This window comes from Rhincodon typus, chromosome 17 (assembly GCF_021869965.1).
Source record: "Rhincodon typus isolate 14 chromosome 17, sRhiTyp1.1, whole genome shotgun sequence".
Classification (NCBI taxonomy): Eukaryota; Metazoa; Chordata; class Chondrichthyes; order Orectolobiformes; family Rhincodontidae; genus Rhincodon; species Rhincodon typus.
This window is the reverse complement of record NC_063348.1, coordinates 11646730-11665832: the sequence shown is the minus strand read 5'-3', so window position 1 is coordinate 11665832 and position 19103 is coordinate 11646730. Positions and strand designations below refer to the sequence as shown.

Sequence of the window (19103 nt, the reverse complement as noted above, 5' to 3'; positions counted from 1 at the left end):
TGTGTTTACCAGGAACAAAAATCTTTTTGTTCCTTCAGCCAGTCGTTCTCAACTGCCAATTCTTTTTATATCAATCACTTCACACCCACTGACAAACAATTTAGGACAGTGCTTCCCAAACCTTTTCCCACTGTGATCCCGTTTTGAGGCGTAAAAAATCGGCACGACCACCCAGTGAGTTGTGGTGTTGGGGGAATGTGGAGAACACGTTATGACAGCACAGAGAGGAAGGCTCGTTTGACCATTGCTGCCCCGGACTTGACGATCCCAAAATGTCACCTTGCAGCCCTTCTAGGATTCCCAACCCTTGCTTGACATTGGGATGAAGTGCTCTGAGTTGTGCCAAAGTTTCGTTTGCACTTTCCTCTTGGATCGGGTAGGAATGGAATTTGCCAGGATTCTGCTACTCCAGGCATGCTGAGAGTGTGTACACATGTGGTCTATGAGTAAATTTAGTAGCAGCACCACATTCTATGGATTGAGTGGGCAGCCCATTCTGAGAACAGCAGCTCATGTTTGTCATTGGCGTGTGGATTCCCCACCCAAGGAAGGCAATGCAATGCAGTTTGAGGCACTTAGAGAACGTGAATTAAGGGAAAAACAGCAGCAGAGAAAAGACCAATATCTCTCAGCACTCCAAATACTGACTCATTAGCAGTAGATTTCAGCTGCATGTGTAAAGGACATAAAACCAATGAATTAGGGGCATGAGTAGGCCATTCAGCCCCTCAATCCTGCTCCACTATTCAATAAGATCATGTCTGATCAGATTGGAACCTGAAATCTGCATTCTTGCTGGCCCCCTAATAACCTTTCATCCCCCCTCCCTTAGAGTCATACAAAATAGAAACAGACCCTTCAGTCCATCCAGTCCACGCCCACCATGTTCCCAAACTAAAACTAGTCCCACCTGCCTGCACTTGACCCATCTCCCTCCAAACCTTTCTGATTCATGAACTTATCCAAATATCTTTTAAATGTTGTAACTGTACCCACACCAACCACTTCCCCTGGCAGTTCAATTCACACACGAACCACACTTCGTGTAAAAAAATTGTCCCTTGTGCTTTTTTAAAATCTTTGTCCTCTCACCTTAAGAATATACCCCCTAGTCTTGAATTCCCCCACCCTAGGAAAAAGACACCTGCCATTTATCTTATCTATGCCCCTGATGATTTTATAAACCTCTTTAAGGTCACTTCTCATCCTTCTATTCTCCAGGGAAAAAATGTCCCAACCTATCCACCCTCTCCTTATAACTCAAACCTTTATTTCACAAGAATCTATCTATCTCTGTTGTAAAAATATTCAAGGTTTCTGCTTCCACCACCTTTTCAGGAATAGAATTCCAAACAACCCTATGGGAGAAAATAAACCTCCCTCTTTTTAAACAGTTACTCTGGTTCTAGATTCTCCTGTAGGTGGAAATAATCTAAATGTGTGGATCCAAGTGGATTCATACCAAGCCTGTCCAACCATTCCTCCACAAGACACCACCTCCACTCTGGTTATTAGCTTGGTAAATGTTGTCTAAACTGCTTCCAACACATGTATATCCTTACATAAACACGGTGATCTGTGCAGAGTACCTTTCATCTGGTCTCACCGAGGTTCTGTATGACTGAAGCGTAACATACCTACTTTTGTATTCAGTTCCCGTCATAATAAATCATAACATTCTATTAGCTGTCCTAATTAAATGCTGTACCTACATAGTTATCTCTTTGTGATTCATGCATGACGACACCAAGACCTCGTTGTATTTCAGAGCTCTGCAATCTCTCACAATTTTGATATTATGCTTTCTTTTTTTCTGCCAAAATTAACAATTTCACACTTTCCTACATTATGCTTCATTTGCCTACTTACTTAACCTAATCTTAACCCAACATTACTCAATCTTTCCAAACCGTCGTCACAGCTTACTTTTTTATCTTTGTGACATCAGAAAATTTTGCAAGCATACCTTCTGTTCATTCATCCAAATCATTGATGTAAGTGACAAGCAGTTGAGATTTCAAAAGTGATTTCTGTGGCACACCACTTCTTGCAACTTTCCAACCTGAAAAATACCCATTTATGCCAATTCTCTGCTTCCCTTTAGCGAGCTAATCTTCTATCAATGCCAATATGCTACCCTCTTCACTTTGGGCACTTATCTTCTGGAATAACCAGTGATGTGGCACTTTATTAAATGTTTTCTGGAAATCCAAGTGCAGGACATTTAGTGGTTCCCCTTTCTTCACAGCAGGTGTTACCTAAAGGTAGGGAAAATAAAACATCCAAATACAAACTATGCTTTGGTAAAAGGACAAGCCTTTTTATTTCTTTATTTTTCTAACTTTTTTTCCTTTACAATTTGTCCCTTGGTACCTAAGATGGTGCTGTAAGGGGCAACTTGTAAACTTTTCACTGTACTCATGTGAGAATGTGACAGTAACGTTATTTCTAATTCTAAAGTGAACTGAAACTATCCAAGTGTGACAATGCTGTCACTTTAAAAAGGTTATTTTGCCCTGGTTTCATTTTGAAGTGAGGTTGTAAAGGCAGAGGTGCCCAGGTGGTTATGGGAGACAGCCTAAGTCAACAATCAGAGGAAGTCTTGAGGTTTTCTTCAAAACTGTTGTAACAATGGAAGGGAGGTGACCCTTCACAGATCAAGCTTTCTAGTTTTCTTTCTTACCTGTAGCAATCTGAAGCTGTTTGGGTCCTAGAAGAGTTGGTGCTTGAGTAAAATGATTCATAGCTGCTACATTCTCTGAAATCTCTCTTGATGTTGGTTCCTCCTGGTTTGAAGCATTGCCTGTAAGAATCTGTGTCTGAATTTACCTTTTTGCAAAGGGGTATGTTTATGGGATGTTGCTATATTGGAACAGTTAATTAGTAATAGGTACTGTATTTATTATTAGGTTAAATTTTCCAATAGTTAAGTTATTCTAAATTCCTCTTTCTTTTGCTTGTATCTTAACTACGGTATTTAAATAATTTGTGGTTTTGCTTAACATTGAGTAGTTTGACCAGTTGTATCACATCTGGAACATACACTTCGCATCTATATTTAAAATAAGAAAAAGTTAGGGTCTGGGCTACCTTCTTAAAATATTTTGAGTGGGTCTGGTCTGGTCCATAACACCAAGTAACTGGAGATGGAAATTCGACTTCTGGAGCAAACACTCTCCGACCAAGTCCAGCTCTCTGTTATGTTGTTCAATGTTCAGTGCCAACAAACACATTGATACACCCATTCACAATGCACAGCTTGGCTTCAATGACAGAGAAGTTGTTACATTTCCATGGGAACAAAAAGTCAATCTTACAGACCTAATTTTCAGGAAAAATGATCTGTCTGAAGTCCAACTGGGATGAGTGAAGCTTATGTTCCATTGCAGGCCTGTGATCTACAATGACAGTTTAATGGGGCAAGCATTGAAGGTGAAGAGGGAAGGTCTTTCATTTCCACACACACACACACACACACACACAGGACAAGACCTGCTATATTTACTGCACATGCAACTGCAATGTGGTTATTGTTGCTATGTATTTGTGTGTGTGTGTGTGTGTGTGTGTCTGTGCGCATGTGTTTGGTAATGTGGAAGGGATGAAAATAGACTGTTATTTCACAGCCACATACTAGCAAGGTATCTCCATGCACTACAAATACCCTGTACATTACTCTAGATTGTACCTCCCTTGTATATCCACATATACATGTAGACTTATATATGCTAATATGGATTAAAGCCATATATACCTTAATATGGATTGTGCTGTTTTGTAAGCATAGAGCTAAGGAATAACAGTTGAGCTTGAGTGAATTTTAAGACCTATATGCTATCTTGTCCTGAAATGCTAAATCTTGTCACTGCTTTCCACCAACAGTTCTCATCAGATACCTAAGCTCAGGACAGCTCATATTGGAACTGCAATCATGATCATGTGGGTGGCTTAATACATTTAGACATTGGGAAGTCCCTGAGCAGAAGTGTTCTCATTATGTTTATGTAACTGATAACGGGATCAAGCATAATTACGTGAAACATTTATCTAACGAGTGTTTCAATTAATGTGAAATTTGACTCAGAGGCGAAAGATAACTCCAGATTAGAGTTAAAACAGTCTTTCAATATGCCAAAACTAAGGGAAAATATAGCAGATGCTGGAACTCTGACATAAGAACAGAAAATGCTGGGTATATTCAGCTGGTTTGGCAGCATCTGTGGAGAAGGAACAATTAATATTGTATGTTCAATATGAATCTTCTTCACTAATGTGTCAGACAGAATATAACAGCCTCTAGTTCCATTCTCAAGCCAAGGCACCAGTAATAACTTTTCTAGTTATTAGTTGGAGTTAGGTATTGATAGAACCATAAGTCAAATAAGGAACAGTTTAAGCACTGGGCAGGTACAAATGATTAAATGAGTGGGTCAAAGTGATTCCCAAATGATGGATGCTTCAACTTTTCAATGAAAATCCTTGTGTAAATCTTTGGTGAATACAACCAAGTGTGAGGATAATAAGAACTATTGTATCTGTCGGTAAATATAAACCCAGCTCTCCTCACTGACTACAATGAATGGGTTTGGATACATACCAATCCCCTCACTGACTGCATCGAAACAGGATCATGAGTGCTCCAACATTGAATGAACTGTAGTGGTTTAAAAAGGCAGCTCACCACCAACTTTTCAAAGGTAATTAAGACTGAGCAACAAATGCTGACTTTGCGAGTGATGCCCACATAACATGAACTAGTAAGAAATGGTGTTATTTCATAGTTCCATCCACACTGTTTACAAAACCACATATCTTTAAAAATGTGGCTTTCTATTCCAGAAGCTAAGATATTAATGAATATATGGACAGTAACTTGCTTGATCTTATAATCTTACACTCGTCACATCTTCAAGTACCTGTCCATTATTCCTATTCTCTGTCTCCTGCCACTCAGTCAATTTCCTAACTAGATCAATAAATTGCCTTCAACTCCATGAGCTTCAGCATTAACTGAATGTCTCTTACTAAGGATTTCATGAAATGCCTCTTGGAAGTCTGTAAAAATAATACTCAATGGCATTTCCCTGTTGATTACTGCAGTCACTTCTTCAAAGCTTGTGATCAGGTTTTTTTCAGGCATAACTTGCCCTTTACAAACACATGCAAGCTCTCAACTGAAAATCTTCAAAGCATCTAGTTATTTTATATGATGATTTTTATAGCCACTTCAGGTTTATTTTCCGATTTGCTTTTTGTAAGTATCACTACCCCTGTTTGTGAAACTTTGCTGCCTTTGTATCTTTCCTATTCACCTGTGCTTTTCTTGCATCTTTGTAAGCTTTCTCTTTTAATTTTATGTTTTGCCCTGTCGCTTTCATTGTCTGCGGGTGTTTCTTTGTGACAGGGAGAATGGGGTTGTAACGTTTTGTCCCAGATTTGTTCAGGTCACCGATGACAGTCTGTGTCTTGTCACATCAAAGTCAGCCTCAATTAAATCTGTTACCTCAGAAGCTGTTTCATGTTTCTTCTTTTCAAACACTGTACAGGTAGTTCTGCTATAATGCATGTTTCATTAATGCTGTAATACGATTGATGAATAGTGGACACTGTTTGGATAATGTGAACTTTCTGCTGTACAGGTATAGCGATTTTCTATAGCGATTTCCCTATAATGCGATTTTCTATAGCGCGAGGTCACACAAGAACTATTGTTTTATAGGAGAACTACCTGTACTGTGCTTGGTCATTTCAGTCATTAGATATTCACACACTATTAGGATATTAACTAAATATGATTTATTACTCATTCCTAGATTTTATATGACTAGCTCCTCCTTTCTTTTTGCTGCTGAGACACATTGTTGTAGAAAACTAACCGGCACATTGTCAAGCAGCTCTGTTGTCAGTCTCTATTGAAGCGAACATTCCCCGACCCCAATAAAATGATTCTGCCTTTATTACCTGCCCATCCGATTTATACAAGCTACAACTTCACACCTATTATTGGAGCTCCTAAACACATCTCCTGCTACAGCCTTAAATACTGTTTCTTAACTTGTATAGAGCTTCCACTTCCTGCTTACCTCTTGTTAGATCTTACTATTGAAGTGGTTTGATTCCTAACTCTTAAGGCCATTCATCACCGTTAACCATTTTTCTATCTTTTATCCTCTTCTTACAACTGGATACATCTGGTTCCCAGGTCTGACCATCTTACTGCCTCCTCTCAGTAACTGCTACCATGTCATACTCTCCGAGTTGAATTTATATCTGCAATTCATTCAATTGGTACCTTAAACTCTGACCATTTGTAAAAAGAACGCTACATTTGGACCGCACATTAATCTGTCCTTCAATTCTCCTGTTTAATTCACAAGTTTCTTTTGCTCGCTCCTGGTTAATATACATCTTTCAGTTCTCCCTTTACCTTTGGTGTCTAAAGCATAATCTCTAATGGTTACTTTATCTTCTTCCCTTCCATTTCTTCTCAAATGTTTAGCCAGGTGCCCTTTCCAATTGAGGCTATCTACCCTTGCTCCCTGCCATTAGTAGTTTAAATTCCTTGCGTTCTCTAACTCTGGCCTTTTGTGCATTACCAATTACCATGGCACTGCCAGCTGAGCTTATAGCTCCCTAGGCCCTAAGTTTTGGAAATCTCTTCCCAACCCTCATTTTTCTCCTTTAAGACACTCCTTAAATGTTAGCTTGACCAATCTTTTTATCATCTGCCCTAAAGTCTCCTTTTATGGCTCAGTGTGATACTCAGTTTTATGACGTCCTGTGATGTGCCTTTGAGTGTTTTATTACACCGTATAAATCCAAAATGTTGTTATGATCGCGCTCCTTTCCAATGGGACCTTGGCCCTAGTCTGCTTCATCCCAGTGTTATGATTATTTACTGTCCCCATGTCCCATGAAATGGAAGCTCATTTGCCCTCAATACTCCTTCAGCTACCCCAGTAAGAATGGGAAATTAGAGTAAAAGCAGGTAATTCAGTCCCTCGAGCCTGCTGGCCATTTATTAGCATCATGGCTGATCTGACTATGGCCTCGACCCCACTTTCCCTCCTATGCCCACCCATATCCCTTCATCCCTTGTTGACTGAAAATCTGTTCCATTCACTGTCAGTTTGCATTTGTCTATCCAAATCGAGTCTTCTCACCAGTTGCACTGTGTGGGCTGAAGAGGTGAGCAGGTAGTGATCTTCTTACTGTCTGCACTGCACAGTTTGTGGTGGTGAGTTGCTGCTAACTTATATCATTGTTTTTCCAATCCCCTTAATTTACCTTGCACTGTGGTGGTGGGGCCCTCTCTCTTTTGAGAGTTTTAGTTTCCTGTGTCTGCGGGGAGGTGACAGATGAATGAATGTTCACACACACAAACACACACACATACACACACACACACAAAAAACCCACAGTTTATTTGTAAAAAAAACATAAAAGGAAACCTGAAATTACATTTGAAGAAAGCATCTGTGGCGGAAGTAGCAGAGCAGTCGATCAATGTGTTCGAAGTTAAATACAACCAATGATGGCTGTGAGGTGAAGTGAGCCAATTTTAAAGAGCTTGCAGTTTAGGAATTATTCCAGTATTGCCAGTACTCTCCAAGTTCCATATTTAACCTGGTCCCTTCATTACTAATGTGTATTGCAAAGTGTTTGTGACACACTGGAATGGTTGGCACAGCTCCTAATTTCCTCAGGGTACTATATGTAAACGAATAATCAAAATCTCATCAAAAAGACTGAGGAATAAAACAGTGCATAAAGGAAGCTTTCCCCCAAGGTTATGGAGTTCACACTGATTATGAAAACATGAAAATCACTTCTGTCAAGCTATCTGCAAGAGGCAGATTTGATGGTGAAAAGAAGTATGACATTTCAGGTCAACAGTGTGACTTAAAACCACTGGATTGCTGGGAGAGACAAGATCGATAGGCAGTATTTAAACAATGAGACAGGTATAGTGCAATCTCAGGCATCAATGTTCAGAACTTGTCTCAATCATTAGATATTTTTAGTGCAAACTTACTGCTAGTCTCATCTTTTAAACTTTAATTTTACCGGGGCATCTGTAACCAGTCCCCACATGTTAACATCCTTTCTGTGCTGCGATTTCTGAGGTATGTTCAGATGATAACAGAAAGGACCTGGGTCAGAAGTGCAGTCCAACACACATAACCAGCTCAGGGTCATTTCATCTCTTGACCCTCTGTGATAGGACTTGAGTCAGTCAGTGGGATTCCTCCCTTCTGTGAATACTAACAATGTGCTGATAAACAAAGCAGTGGCTGTGTGGTCTAGCCAAGTGCTGTACACTTAATGTCTGAAGACTCTTGCAGTGAGACTCCCATCACCTCAGTCTGAGGTTCTGGGATGTTTGGCTCACTGCAATACTGTCTGTGACCAGCTGGCATCAGAATACATTCCTCTTCAGTGTCCGGTTCTTCCACCATTCCAGGATGCAACATGGAGGTCATAGCCAAAAGCTGAAGCTCAGAGGGTGCATTGGCCACTGTGTGACGTCGGATGCTTCCACACTTCTCTAAGTAGGCCTCGCCTTCCTGCTCTATTAAGGGCGTTAGCATCGTCTCATTGGACACATTCATTTCACACTTGTTGCTCATAAAATCGACCAATTTTGACCTAGGTCCAACAAATCTTCGATCTGTGGGGGGAAGAAACACAGACATTTGTACTGTGTAGTTACAGCTTTTGTATTACTGGGCTAGCAATCCCAAAACCTGGTTTAATAGAAGACATGAGTTTAAAATCCACTGTAACATTGTGAGGATTTATTTCAGTTTAGAGTCATTGAGCACAGAAACCGACGCTTCAGTCCAACCAGTCCATGCTGACCATAATCCCGAACTAAACTAGTCCCACCTGCCTGCACTTGGCCCAAATCCCTCCAGACATTTCTTATTCATGTACTTATTCAAACGTCTTTTAAATGTTGGAACTGTACCCACATCCACCACCTCCTCTGGAAGTTCATTCCACATATGAACCACTCTCTGTGTAAAGAAAAGTTGCCCCTTATGTCTTTTATAAAACTTTCTCCTGTCACCTTAAAAAATATGCCCCCTAGCCTTGAAATGCTCCACCCTAGGGAAAGGACCTTGGCCATTCACCTTTTCTATGCCCCTCAGGATTTTATAAACCTCTATAAAATGACCCCTCAAACTCCAAAGCTCCAGGGGAAAAATGTCCCAGCCTATCCACCCTCTCCTTGTTATTATTATTTAGAAAGAGAAAGTGGTAATAAAGAGCTGGTCAATAAAGGTGACCAAGAAAGCTGTCAGAAAACAACTATAGTCCTAATCTCCTTTCTGGAAGGAAACCTGTTGCACTTAGCTGCTCTGGGCTACGTGTGACTCCAATCTACGCCAACACGGTTGACTCTTGACTGCCTTCTGAAAAGCAAACTGCTCAAATCTACAAGGTTAACTTGTGATGCAGTCAATTAGGGTTGGGTTAGGGGCCAATTGGGATAAATGTCTACCTAGCTAGAGTCATATGTTTGTAGGCTGGAGATGTGCCCAGTAGGGGAATTAGACAAGTGATTGGTATCAGTGATCTGTGCTGTCCTACAGCATGAGCCAGGTGAACTTATGAAATATCATGACATCTGTCCATGGGAGAACAAGTCCTCTGATCAGAGCAAGAGGCAACATTAAAAAAAACTGGTACAGAAATAAAATGAAAAGAACAAAAAAAAAGACCAGCTAACAGAAGGAAAAGAATTACTCCATTATTTTGCACAGGGTGAGTTTTTAGATAAACTTTTAAGAAGCCGATGGGGCATAGCTCCCCCTTATTTGCATTGCTCATCTCAGTACAATTCCCTGACTCTTAATGCAAGTTATGAAAAATGTCATGGAGTTTCATTCACAAATTACATTCAGGACAGGTCACGTTTGTGCGTTCTTCTGTTCCAGTTTGCAAAAGAGCCACCAGGCTGAAGGCTGCCCCCACCCATCAATCTGCCTCTGCCCAACCTCCTGGATACCATCGGAAATTCATCACCAATCTTAATGGCAGAACTTACAGGAGCCACTAAAAAATTAATAACGTAAGAACTTAGTAAATGGGAGCAGCAAAAGGCCAAGTACTGCCTTATCATTCGTTGGGGTGGCACAGTGGCTCAGTAGTTAGCATTGCTGCCTCAGAACACCAGGGACCTAGGTTTGATTCCAGCCTCAGGCGACTGTGTGGAGTTTGGACATTGTCCCTGTGTCTGCATGGGTTTCCTCTGGGTGCTTCAGTTTCATCCCACAGTCCGAAGATGCACAGGTTAGGTGGATTGGCCATTTGAAGTTGCCCATAGTATCCAGGGATGTGTAGGTTGGGTGGATTAGCCATGGGAAATGCAGGGACGCAGGGATGGGATAGGGGTGTAGGTCTGTGTGGGATGCTATTCGGAGGGTCAGTGTGGACTTGATGAGACGAATGGCCTGCTCCCACACTGTAGGGATCCTATGATGAAGGCTGTGCTGATCTGCCCCATATCTCAACTTCTCTTTCACGCCAGCTCAGTGCAACCGTCGCCTCTCTCAGGTTAACTTGGCCCTTTCGGAGCACGTGAGACATAATTGAATTCTATTTGCTAAAGCACTGAGTATTGTATCCCAATATTACCAGCAAATGATTCTGAGCAGGTGTTATAAGTTGTTTTGAACCATTGAAACTTGGGTCACTCACAGACAGTGGATTAACAATGGGATGAAAAATGTCCGATCCTTTTCTCTGCTGCAGAAGACAAACTACACCACAGTGCCACCTCTACTGTACGTCTGAGGCAAATTTTTAAAAAAGGCTTCCAAATGCTGCCTGATTGAACAGGGTCTTGTCAGATTTCACCGAATCACCAATACTCAAATGAGTTTCATCTTAATTTGTGTCCAAACTGCCAACTGTACCCAAATGGAAACACTACTACCACGCTCCAATTTCACTAACAATTAGATCCAAGGAGAATGTATAAATTGGTGAAATAAATCACATTCTTCCTTAATTATTTATAGAGTGATAGTGTGATACAGCATGGAAACAGACACTTCAGTCCAACCCGTCCATGCTGACCAAGTTTCCCAAACTAAACTAATTTCATTTGCCTGTGTTTGGCCCATATCCTTCTAAACCTTTTGTATTCTGTGACAATTTAATGGGTCAAATGATTGGTTTCTGGTGTTTTAAATAACGTATGATTCTCCAAGCAAAATAAAATACACTTGTTACTTTAAAACTGATGTCTGTTCCATATTTTTCTTTGCTGAACCTGGCACTCACTCTATATTAAACGATCATCTTTACAGTTTCCTACACCCATCTCTTTTTTTGCCAATTTCATTCCTTCCCTGACTAATTGTAAACAATGATTTTCAGACTCAAAACCACCTGCACATGGTGAATAAAGATGCGTTATGTAACTGAAAAGATTCTATACGCTTAACACAGATGCAGCTCTCCCACATGCACTGATCTAGCTTCAATGAAGAGGAAGTCTGATCGTGCCTTCTCAAACCTTTTCTCACATTTCCTTCCAATACAAATTGAAAGGTGATGGGGTGATTTTTTTCAGAATAACAGGCTGTATTTTCCATTCATATGAACATGAGAAGTAGGAGCACGAGTAGGCCATTCAGCTCCTTAAGGCTGCTCCACCATTCAATACAATCTTAGCTAATCTCTTAGCCTCAACTCCACTTTCCTGTCTGTACCCCATAACCTTTCAACACTCTACTCATTAAAAATCTGTGTACTTCCCTCCTTATGTTTACTCACTGTCCCAGCATCCACTACACTCTGGGGTACTGAATTCCACAGATTCACTGTCCTCTGAGAGAAGCAAGTTCTCCTCATCTCAGTTTTAAATCTGCTGCCACTTGTTCTAAAACTGTGATTTCTCATTCTAGATTGCCCAACGTGAGGAAACATCCTCTCTCTGTCTACTTTGCCAATCCCCTTGAGCAATCATCTAGACATCAATTCGATCGCTTCTCATTTTTCTAAACTCCAGAGGTTAGGCCTAAGTTGCTCAATCTCTCTTCATAAGACAAACCCTTCGTCTTTGGAATCAATCTCATGAACGTCCTGTGAACTGCCTCTAACAGAATTACATCCCTCCTCAAGTAAGGTGTCCATGGAATGTGCCCTGAGAAGTTGGTCCCTGTGTCTAACATGGAGCTCCTTTGGAGCATGTGGCAAGCTGATGTCACCACTATTGACTCCCATTCCTGATGCCCAGCTTGTTCAGTAAAGTAGGAAGCTGAATATTAATGAGGTGAGCTGCAGCATTAATAAGGCGTTTAGCAAGCAATAATCCCACTCGATTGGGAACTTGGTGCTGCTGAGCAAGAAACCTCACCTCACCACTCGAACAATGTATCAAAGATGCAGCAAGCTACTCCTGATGCTGAGATAGGCTTTGGCAGATTTTTCGTCCAATTCTGTCACAAATCTCACCCTCCTCAAATAAGGGGACCAAAACTGTACACAATACCCCAGGTATGGTCTCACTAATGCCTTGCATAGTTGCACCAACACTTTCCTACTTCTACACTCTATTCCATTAGCAGTAAATGTCAAAATTCCATTTGCCTTCCTTATTACCTTGCTTCATCTACACACCAGTTTTCTTTGATTCACACACAAGAACATAGAACAATAATTCAGTGTCTTTGTCCAGAGACATGACTTTGTCAAATGACACCAATTTCTTAACGTAGCTGATCTTTAAAGCACTATTTGTGCTCTGCTTGAGTCTCAGAGGTACAGCTTGATATGATTCCATCCTATACTATGACTGTCATACTTCAAGCCAGCTTCACATGGTCTGATAAAACTAATTTGATCAGTATTATCAACCCCTCCATTCACTGTGTCTGTGACAGCCTCGAATCTATGAGTTACCTGGTACGTGCTGATTTCTGAATAGAGTCAACATGCAACAGACAATTCTGCAAGTTTAATAAGTTACCAGCCAGAATACTGAATTGCTGAAATCTAACATTACTGATACAAATTTACATTTAACTTTATGAGCAACTTATCTCGGCAGTACAATGTAGTAAATTGGGATGACACAGGAGCAAGTCACGGTGTAGACAAGTTCCCAATGTGGTGGAATCATGGGAAAATTATGTCAAGTCTTACGAAAGAGCTTACTTGCAGCAAAAGACTGGGACCTTGATGGTGTCTATGGGAATTACTTGTGCATGTGAACATAGAGATAGGAATGTCAAGGCACCCCCAGAGATAAAACCTTGGAGCCTTGAGATAAGATTTAAAATGCGGACAACATTGTGCAATGGTGTTATACCCTCAAGCTTGCTTGACGAAAGCATCCTGAGCTGAAGATCACTTGCGTAAAGGAAGAGTTAATTGGACTGGAGCCAGGTAAAAGAGAAAGCCTGAAAGAACTGCAGCTGCTGTAAACTGTGAAAAGAGAAAACCTGACTTGGTCTCTGTGCAGAGACCTGATATCCAGAAACAATAGCAAATAAAAGACAAGAGAGAGGGCAATAGACCAGTTTGAAGACTAAAAGGCCAATGATGCGAGAGAAACCGTTCATCGTTTCTACAATTCAGGTCGTACAATCTGTGTTAATATGTAAATTGCTGCCTGAGTTTATTGCTACTCTTTAGCTGAAATGTTAATCAACTTGACCTGAATTTGTTTCAATAAAATTGATTCACAAACCAGCTTTGTTGCCAAGTCTGTTTCTTCTTAAAAAAAAGATGCAAGATTCCAAATCCACGCTGGCTCCGCTGCTGAGCTGTTTCAGTACGAGGTGCGAGTCAGGCAGAGGCTGTGATTGAGAGGAATCTCTGCTTCCCCGTCACTGCTGGCCAAACTGCTATCAAAGCTGCAAAGTCTTATGAGACTATTCTCCCGCATCATCACTCCGTCCAAAATGGGACAACAAGTTTGTTTCCTCTTTGCGATGGACTTGCTCAGTTTGTCAGTGAAAGAATTGGAGCAGCATTCTGCAGCTGTGTACTCAACATGAGCCAGAGTTTGTACAGCTTCCTGAATGTAGCTAAACCTGCAAAGGGTCTGCACAGGGGCCTAATCAGATGTACTTGAGCATCCAGGTTCAGAGTGAGACAGTGCTATGACAGTGAGGGAAGAGCCTGGAGGTATGGCCTGTTCCAATCTATAAGCTCTGGGTGGTGGGGCAAGGGGTAGGGGGGGTGGATGTTCAGAACTGCCCTTCTTATAGTTATTCTGTGGAATGTGGTATATCCCACTGGGGAAGAAATGGGCTCTCTGTTTATAATCTCTCGTCCAGACAGTGACACTGCTGACATTGCAGCACTCTGTTAGTCCGCTGTGATCCAGCAACCTGGGTATTGTACTCTTAACCTCCGCTGTGGGATTTGAATCCCCAGCCTTTGGACTCAGAGATGAGAGAGGTACCACAGTGACGAGGCTGGCAGTGCTGTAGTGGAGTTGGAGCAGGCAGAAGGCGATTGGGAGTTGACAAACAATGAAGTCCGGTGACACATCAGACAGACTCATTGGAAAAACTGGTGGGAGAAGGTGCAGCTGTTTACGGAAAAAGGTGAAGACATGAGATGTCAGAGGTTCAGAGATAGTAGGAACTGCAGATGCTGGAGAATCTGAGATAACAAGGTGTAGAGCTGGATGAACACAGCAGGCCAAGCATGTTCAGAGGAGCAGGAAAGCTGACATTTCGGGCCTAGACCCTTCTTCAGAAATGGGGGAGGGGAAGGGGATTCTGAAATAAATAGGGAGAGAGGGGGAGGCGGATAGAAGATGGATAGAGGAGAAGATAGGTGGAGAGGAGACAGACAGGTCAAAGAGGCGGGGATGGAGCCAGTAAAGGTGAGTGTAAGTGGGGAGGTAGGGAGGAGATAGGTCAGTCCAGAGAGGATGGACAGGTCAAGGGGGCGGGGTGAGGTTAGTAGGTAGGAGATGGGGGTGGGGCTTGAGGTGGGAGGAGGGGATAGGTGGGAGGAAGGACAGGTTAGGGAGGCAGGGACAAGCTGGGCTGGTTTTGGGATGCGGTAGGGGGAGGGGAGATTTTGAAGCTTGTGAAGTCCACATTGATACCATTGGGCTGCAGGGTTCCCAAGCGGAATGTGATTTGCTGTTCCTGCAACCTTCGGGTAGCATTGTTGTGGCACTGCAGGAGGCCCAGGATGGACATGTTGTCTGCGGAATGGGAGGGGGAGTTGAAATGGTTCACGACTGGGAGGTGCAGTTGTTTAGTGCGAACCGAGCGTAGGTGTTCTGCAAAGCGGTCCCCAAGCCTCCGCTTGGTTTCCCCGATGTAGAGGAGGCCACAACGGGAACAGTGGATGCAGTATACCACATTAGCAGATGTGCAGTTGAACATCTGCTTGATGTGGAAAGTCTTCTTGGCACTTGGGATGGGGGTGAGGGGGGAGGTGTAGGGGCAGGTGTAGCACTTCCTGCGGTTGCAGGGAAAAGTGCCGGGTGAGGTGGAGCTGGAGGGGAGTGTGGAGCGGACAAGGGAGTCACGGAGAGAGTGGTCCCTCCGGAAGGCAGATAAGGGTGGGGAGGGAAAAATGTCTTTGGTGGTGGGGTCGGATTGCAGATGGCGGAAGTGTCGGAGAATGATGCGTTGGATCCGGACGTTGGTGGGGTGGTATGTATCCTCACCAGCTCGTCCCCGCCTCCCTAACCTGTCCTTCCTCCCACCTATCCCCTACTCCCACCTCAAGCCCCACCCCCATCTCCTACCTACTAGCCTCCTTGACCTGTCTGTCCTCCCTGGACTGACCTATCTTCTCCCTACCTCCCCACCTACATTCACCTTTACTGGCTCCATCCCCGCCTCTTTGACCGGTCTGTCTCCTCTCCACCTATCTTCTCCTCTATCCATCTTCTATCCGCCTCCCCCTCTCTCCCTATTTATTTCAGAATCCCCTTCCCCTCCCCCATTTCTGAAGAAGGGTCTAGGCCCGAAACGTCAGCCTTCCTGCTCCTCTGATGCTGCTTGGCCTGCTGTGTTCATCCAGCTCTACACCTTGTTATCTCAGATTCTCCAGCATCTGCAGTTCCTACTATCTCGGAGAGATATTGTCGATGACCAAGAGTCAAAAGGAAACAATAAGTAATAGGAAAGAGATCAAGGGAGCAGATGTTAAACTCCACAGGAAAACTGAGTCAGATGTTGACAGTCTGTTGCAGAAGCAGAGTGTAATGAATGCGTTTGGGGTTGGACAGGAATGGGAATATGTGGTCCTCAGGTTAAGGGGGAAATACTCAAACAGTGACATGGGAATACAGAAAGCTCTGTACCTGTCTATGCTGTATGCCATGCTGTTCATGTGTGAGTGTCAGGGGATATCCTGTCAGAATTGTTCCAAAACCCATCATGCAGAATTTTACGGGGACCCTGGTGACAGGAACGGTGTTGAGAAGTTAGATAAAGAACAGGGAGCTGTGTTGTGGACAGGTCCCTAATACTGTCCTACCTTCAGGGACATTTCTGTGACACCCTTATGGACGTGCCTCCATTTTGAGGCATTCCAGAGCTTTCTGACCTTGCCTCCGAGGTGTGCCCCTCTCCCATTGGGGGTTGTTGAGGATCTGATTGGCTCGGCAGCATTGGAAAGCCTTAACTGGGCAGAGGTCCTGCAGGTTGCCACTGAGGAGGCCACTTGATGTCAAATCACAGAGCGACCTCACTTTCTGATCCAGTGCTGGGGCCCTGAAGCCCATAGTAAACTACAGCTCATTGTTTACAGAAAGCAGGGCCTATATCACTCATCAGAACTGTATACCTACCCAGGCATTTTCATAGCATTCCTGTCATCGAGGTGTTCTTTCAACTTATACTTTCATGGGATGTGAGCATCAGTGCCCAGGGCAATGTTTGTTGCTCATCCCTAACTGCCCTTCAACTGAGCGGTTTGCTGGGTCGTTTCAGACGGCAATTCAGAGTCACCCACATTGCTGTGGGTCTGGAGTTACATGTAGGCCAGACCAGGTAAGAGAAGGCAGATTTCCTTCTCTTCAAGGCACTAGAGAACCTGATGGGTTTAGTCAACCTCATTCCAGAGTAAATCAGATTCTGTAGCCACTTCCCAGTGATGGTGCCAAAGCTTAACCGAAGTAAAAGTACTGGCCAGCCCTTCAGCAGTTAGGAATCCTGGCCTGCTCCTTTCAGGAGCAGTGAGTGTTTCTGTCTGCACCAACTAAACAAGTCTCCCGTTCAGCTAGCAACCACCTTGATTTTAATGAAAAATGCAACTATGGTTGTGGAGCAACATCAGCTTTAGTTGGGCATTAATGGCCGCTCTGCACCCAATGGTTATTTATAATCGCTCTGCCCAGGGGAACTGTAGTTTGTTTCGAGATTGATTTTAAGAAGACGTCTGGGTAACACTTTGACCTGAATCTTCCAAAATCGGCAGTCACTGCTGGATTGCTGCTCTCCCACCAGTGCTTTTAACCCCGTGACCGTCCCCTTCATTTCTGACCCCTAACCCGAGGCCTCAGAAATATGCAGGGTACCCATCATCGAGCTGAAACCTTGCTGCGTGAGACAGTCGGGGGGAGTCCTAGGCAAGCTCCCTTTTTACAGCAAAGACAGCAAGAACTGCAGATGCTGGAGTCAGAGTAAATACAGTGTGGAGCTGGAAGAACACAGCAGGTCAGGCAGCATCAGAGGAGCAGGGGGAAGTCAACGTTTCGGGTTTACACCCTTCATCAGGACTGTATTGACTCCCTTTTTACAGCAGGAGCTGCCATATCTTGATACGTTCGCTCATTGCCGACCAAGTTGGATAGCTGTGGAGCATCAAACGGCTTCTCTCTGTGTCAGGGAATGGTGCAGGTTGTGTAAGTGGGTAACAGGATGGGGAAGGGAGGAGCTAGCTGGTTACGAGGGTAAGTAGGATGACGGCATGTTTGGGGGTGACAGGCAAATAAGATGAACCAGGTGACAGAGTAAGTCAGGTGACAGGGTGGATCATGACATTGATCTTGTATAAGGTTTCTTCTCAATGAAGACTTAGATTGTATATTAATCTCTCATCTTATCAGTCCTTCATACAAAGTCCAGATTTACTATTGCTGAAAGAACAACTAAACCCTTAACATGTTTGCTTGACATTCTGCAGGCTGATATTATAAATGTTGGTATGCATCTGTTGAAGGTAATTGTTTAGTGCCTACTGTGGGTAGAGACACATGACTCCTATTCCAACGGCCAATTCTAGGCTGAGGAAGGACAACAGCGCAGTAACAAAATAAAGGATCAAAATGCAGATGTGTTATTTAGTTACAGTCAAGTTTAGTGAAGCGTATTTTCCAGTAGCATAATTCTCAGAAACTATTTGCACCTCTAGAAAATGCATAGATGGAAACTTCGTAAACTGCACTGATTAAAATGGCAAAAATCCATGTCTTCCAAACATGAGATTGAGACAAGTTTCCTGAGTTCCCTTCCTATTGAGAGGAAGAATATTCTATATACAAACTGTTAACTCCTTCATAACGTCACCAGTGGTTACAAGCAGGAGTCTAAACAGTGCTTCACATATCCCCAAATGTGAGTTCCAAGCTGGAATCTGACTGGGGGCTTTAGATGGTTTACGCACAGAATAATAGATAATTTGTATTTTTCAATACAAAATCAAACTTCCAGTTAACAGGTAAAGGAATGACATCTCAAAATGCCTTATTTTAAAACTCTGACTGTAAAAATGGACTAAATAATGCCATTGAAACTCTTATTTTCTTCAGCAACTCTTACTACATTAAGCCACAGAAAACACCAATGTGGGAGCTTTATCTTTGTGCAATGGTCAAATGTAGTATTAACCCTTAAGTATGTACTTCAGCCTTCAGGAATCAGCCTAAAATTATTCTCAACTCCCATTGCTTTGTACTTTCTTTCCCAGCTGGCTAACTGCTGATCCCAAAATGTCTTTCACTGCCAGGACTACAATGTAGATCCATGTCTCTAGCTCTAAGCTAGATTAATCTAACAGCCTTCTTCAAAACCCTCACATTCAAACTGCATGTGAGTTCCAACCTACATTGAACAATAGTGAGTCAGCATTTTCTCTGCTTGAGGTGCAGGCCGAGCTATGTC

The 19103-nt window shown here is 42.8% G+C and overlaps 1 protein-coding gene across 1 annotated transcript in view; it reads right to left on the bottom strand.

The window, feature by feature from the left end:
- Nucleotides 1–7403: 7403 nt before the first annotated feature.
- The window catches only part of prr5l (proline rich 5 like), a 115909-nt gene continuing 104209 nt past the window's right edge, over nt 7404–19103 (bottom strand). Inside the window, exon 9 of the mRNA XM_048607130.1 lies at nt 7404–8671. Within this exon, the coding sequence (XP_048463087.1) occupies nt 8304–8671 (368 nt within the window). The 3' untranslated portion in view covers nt 7404–8303. The remainder of the gene's footprint in view (nt 8672–19103) is intronic.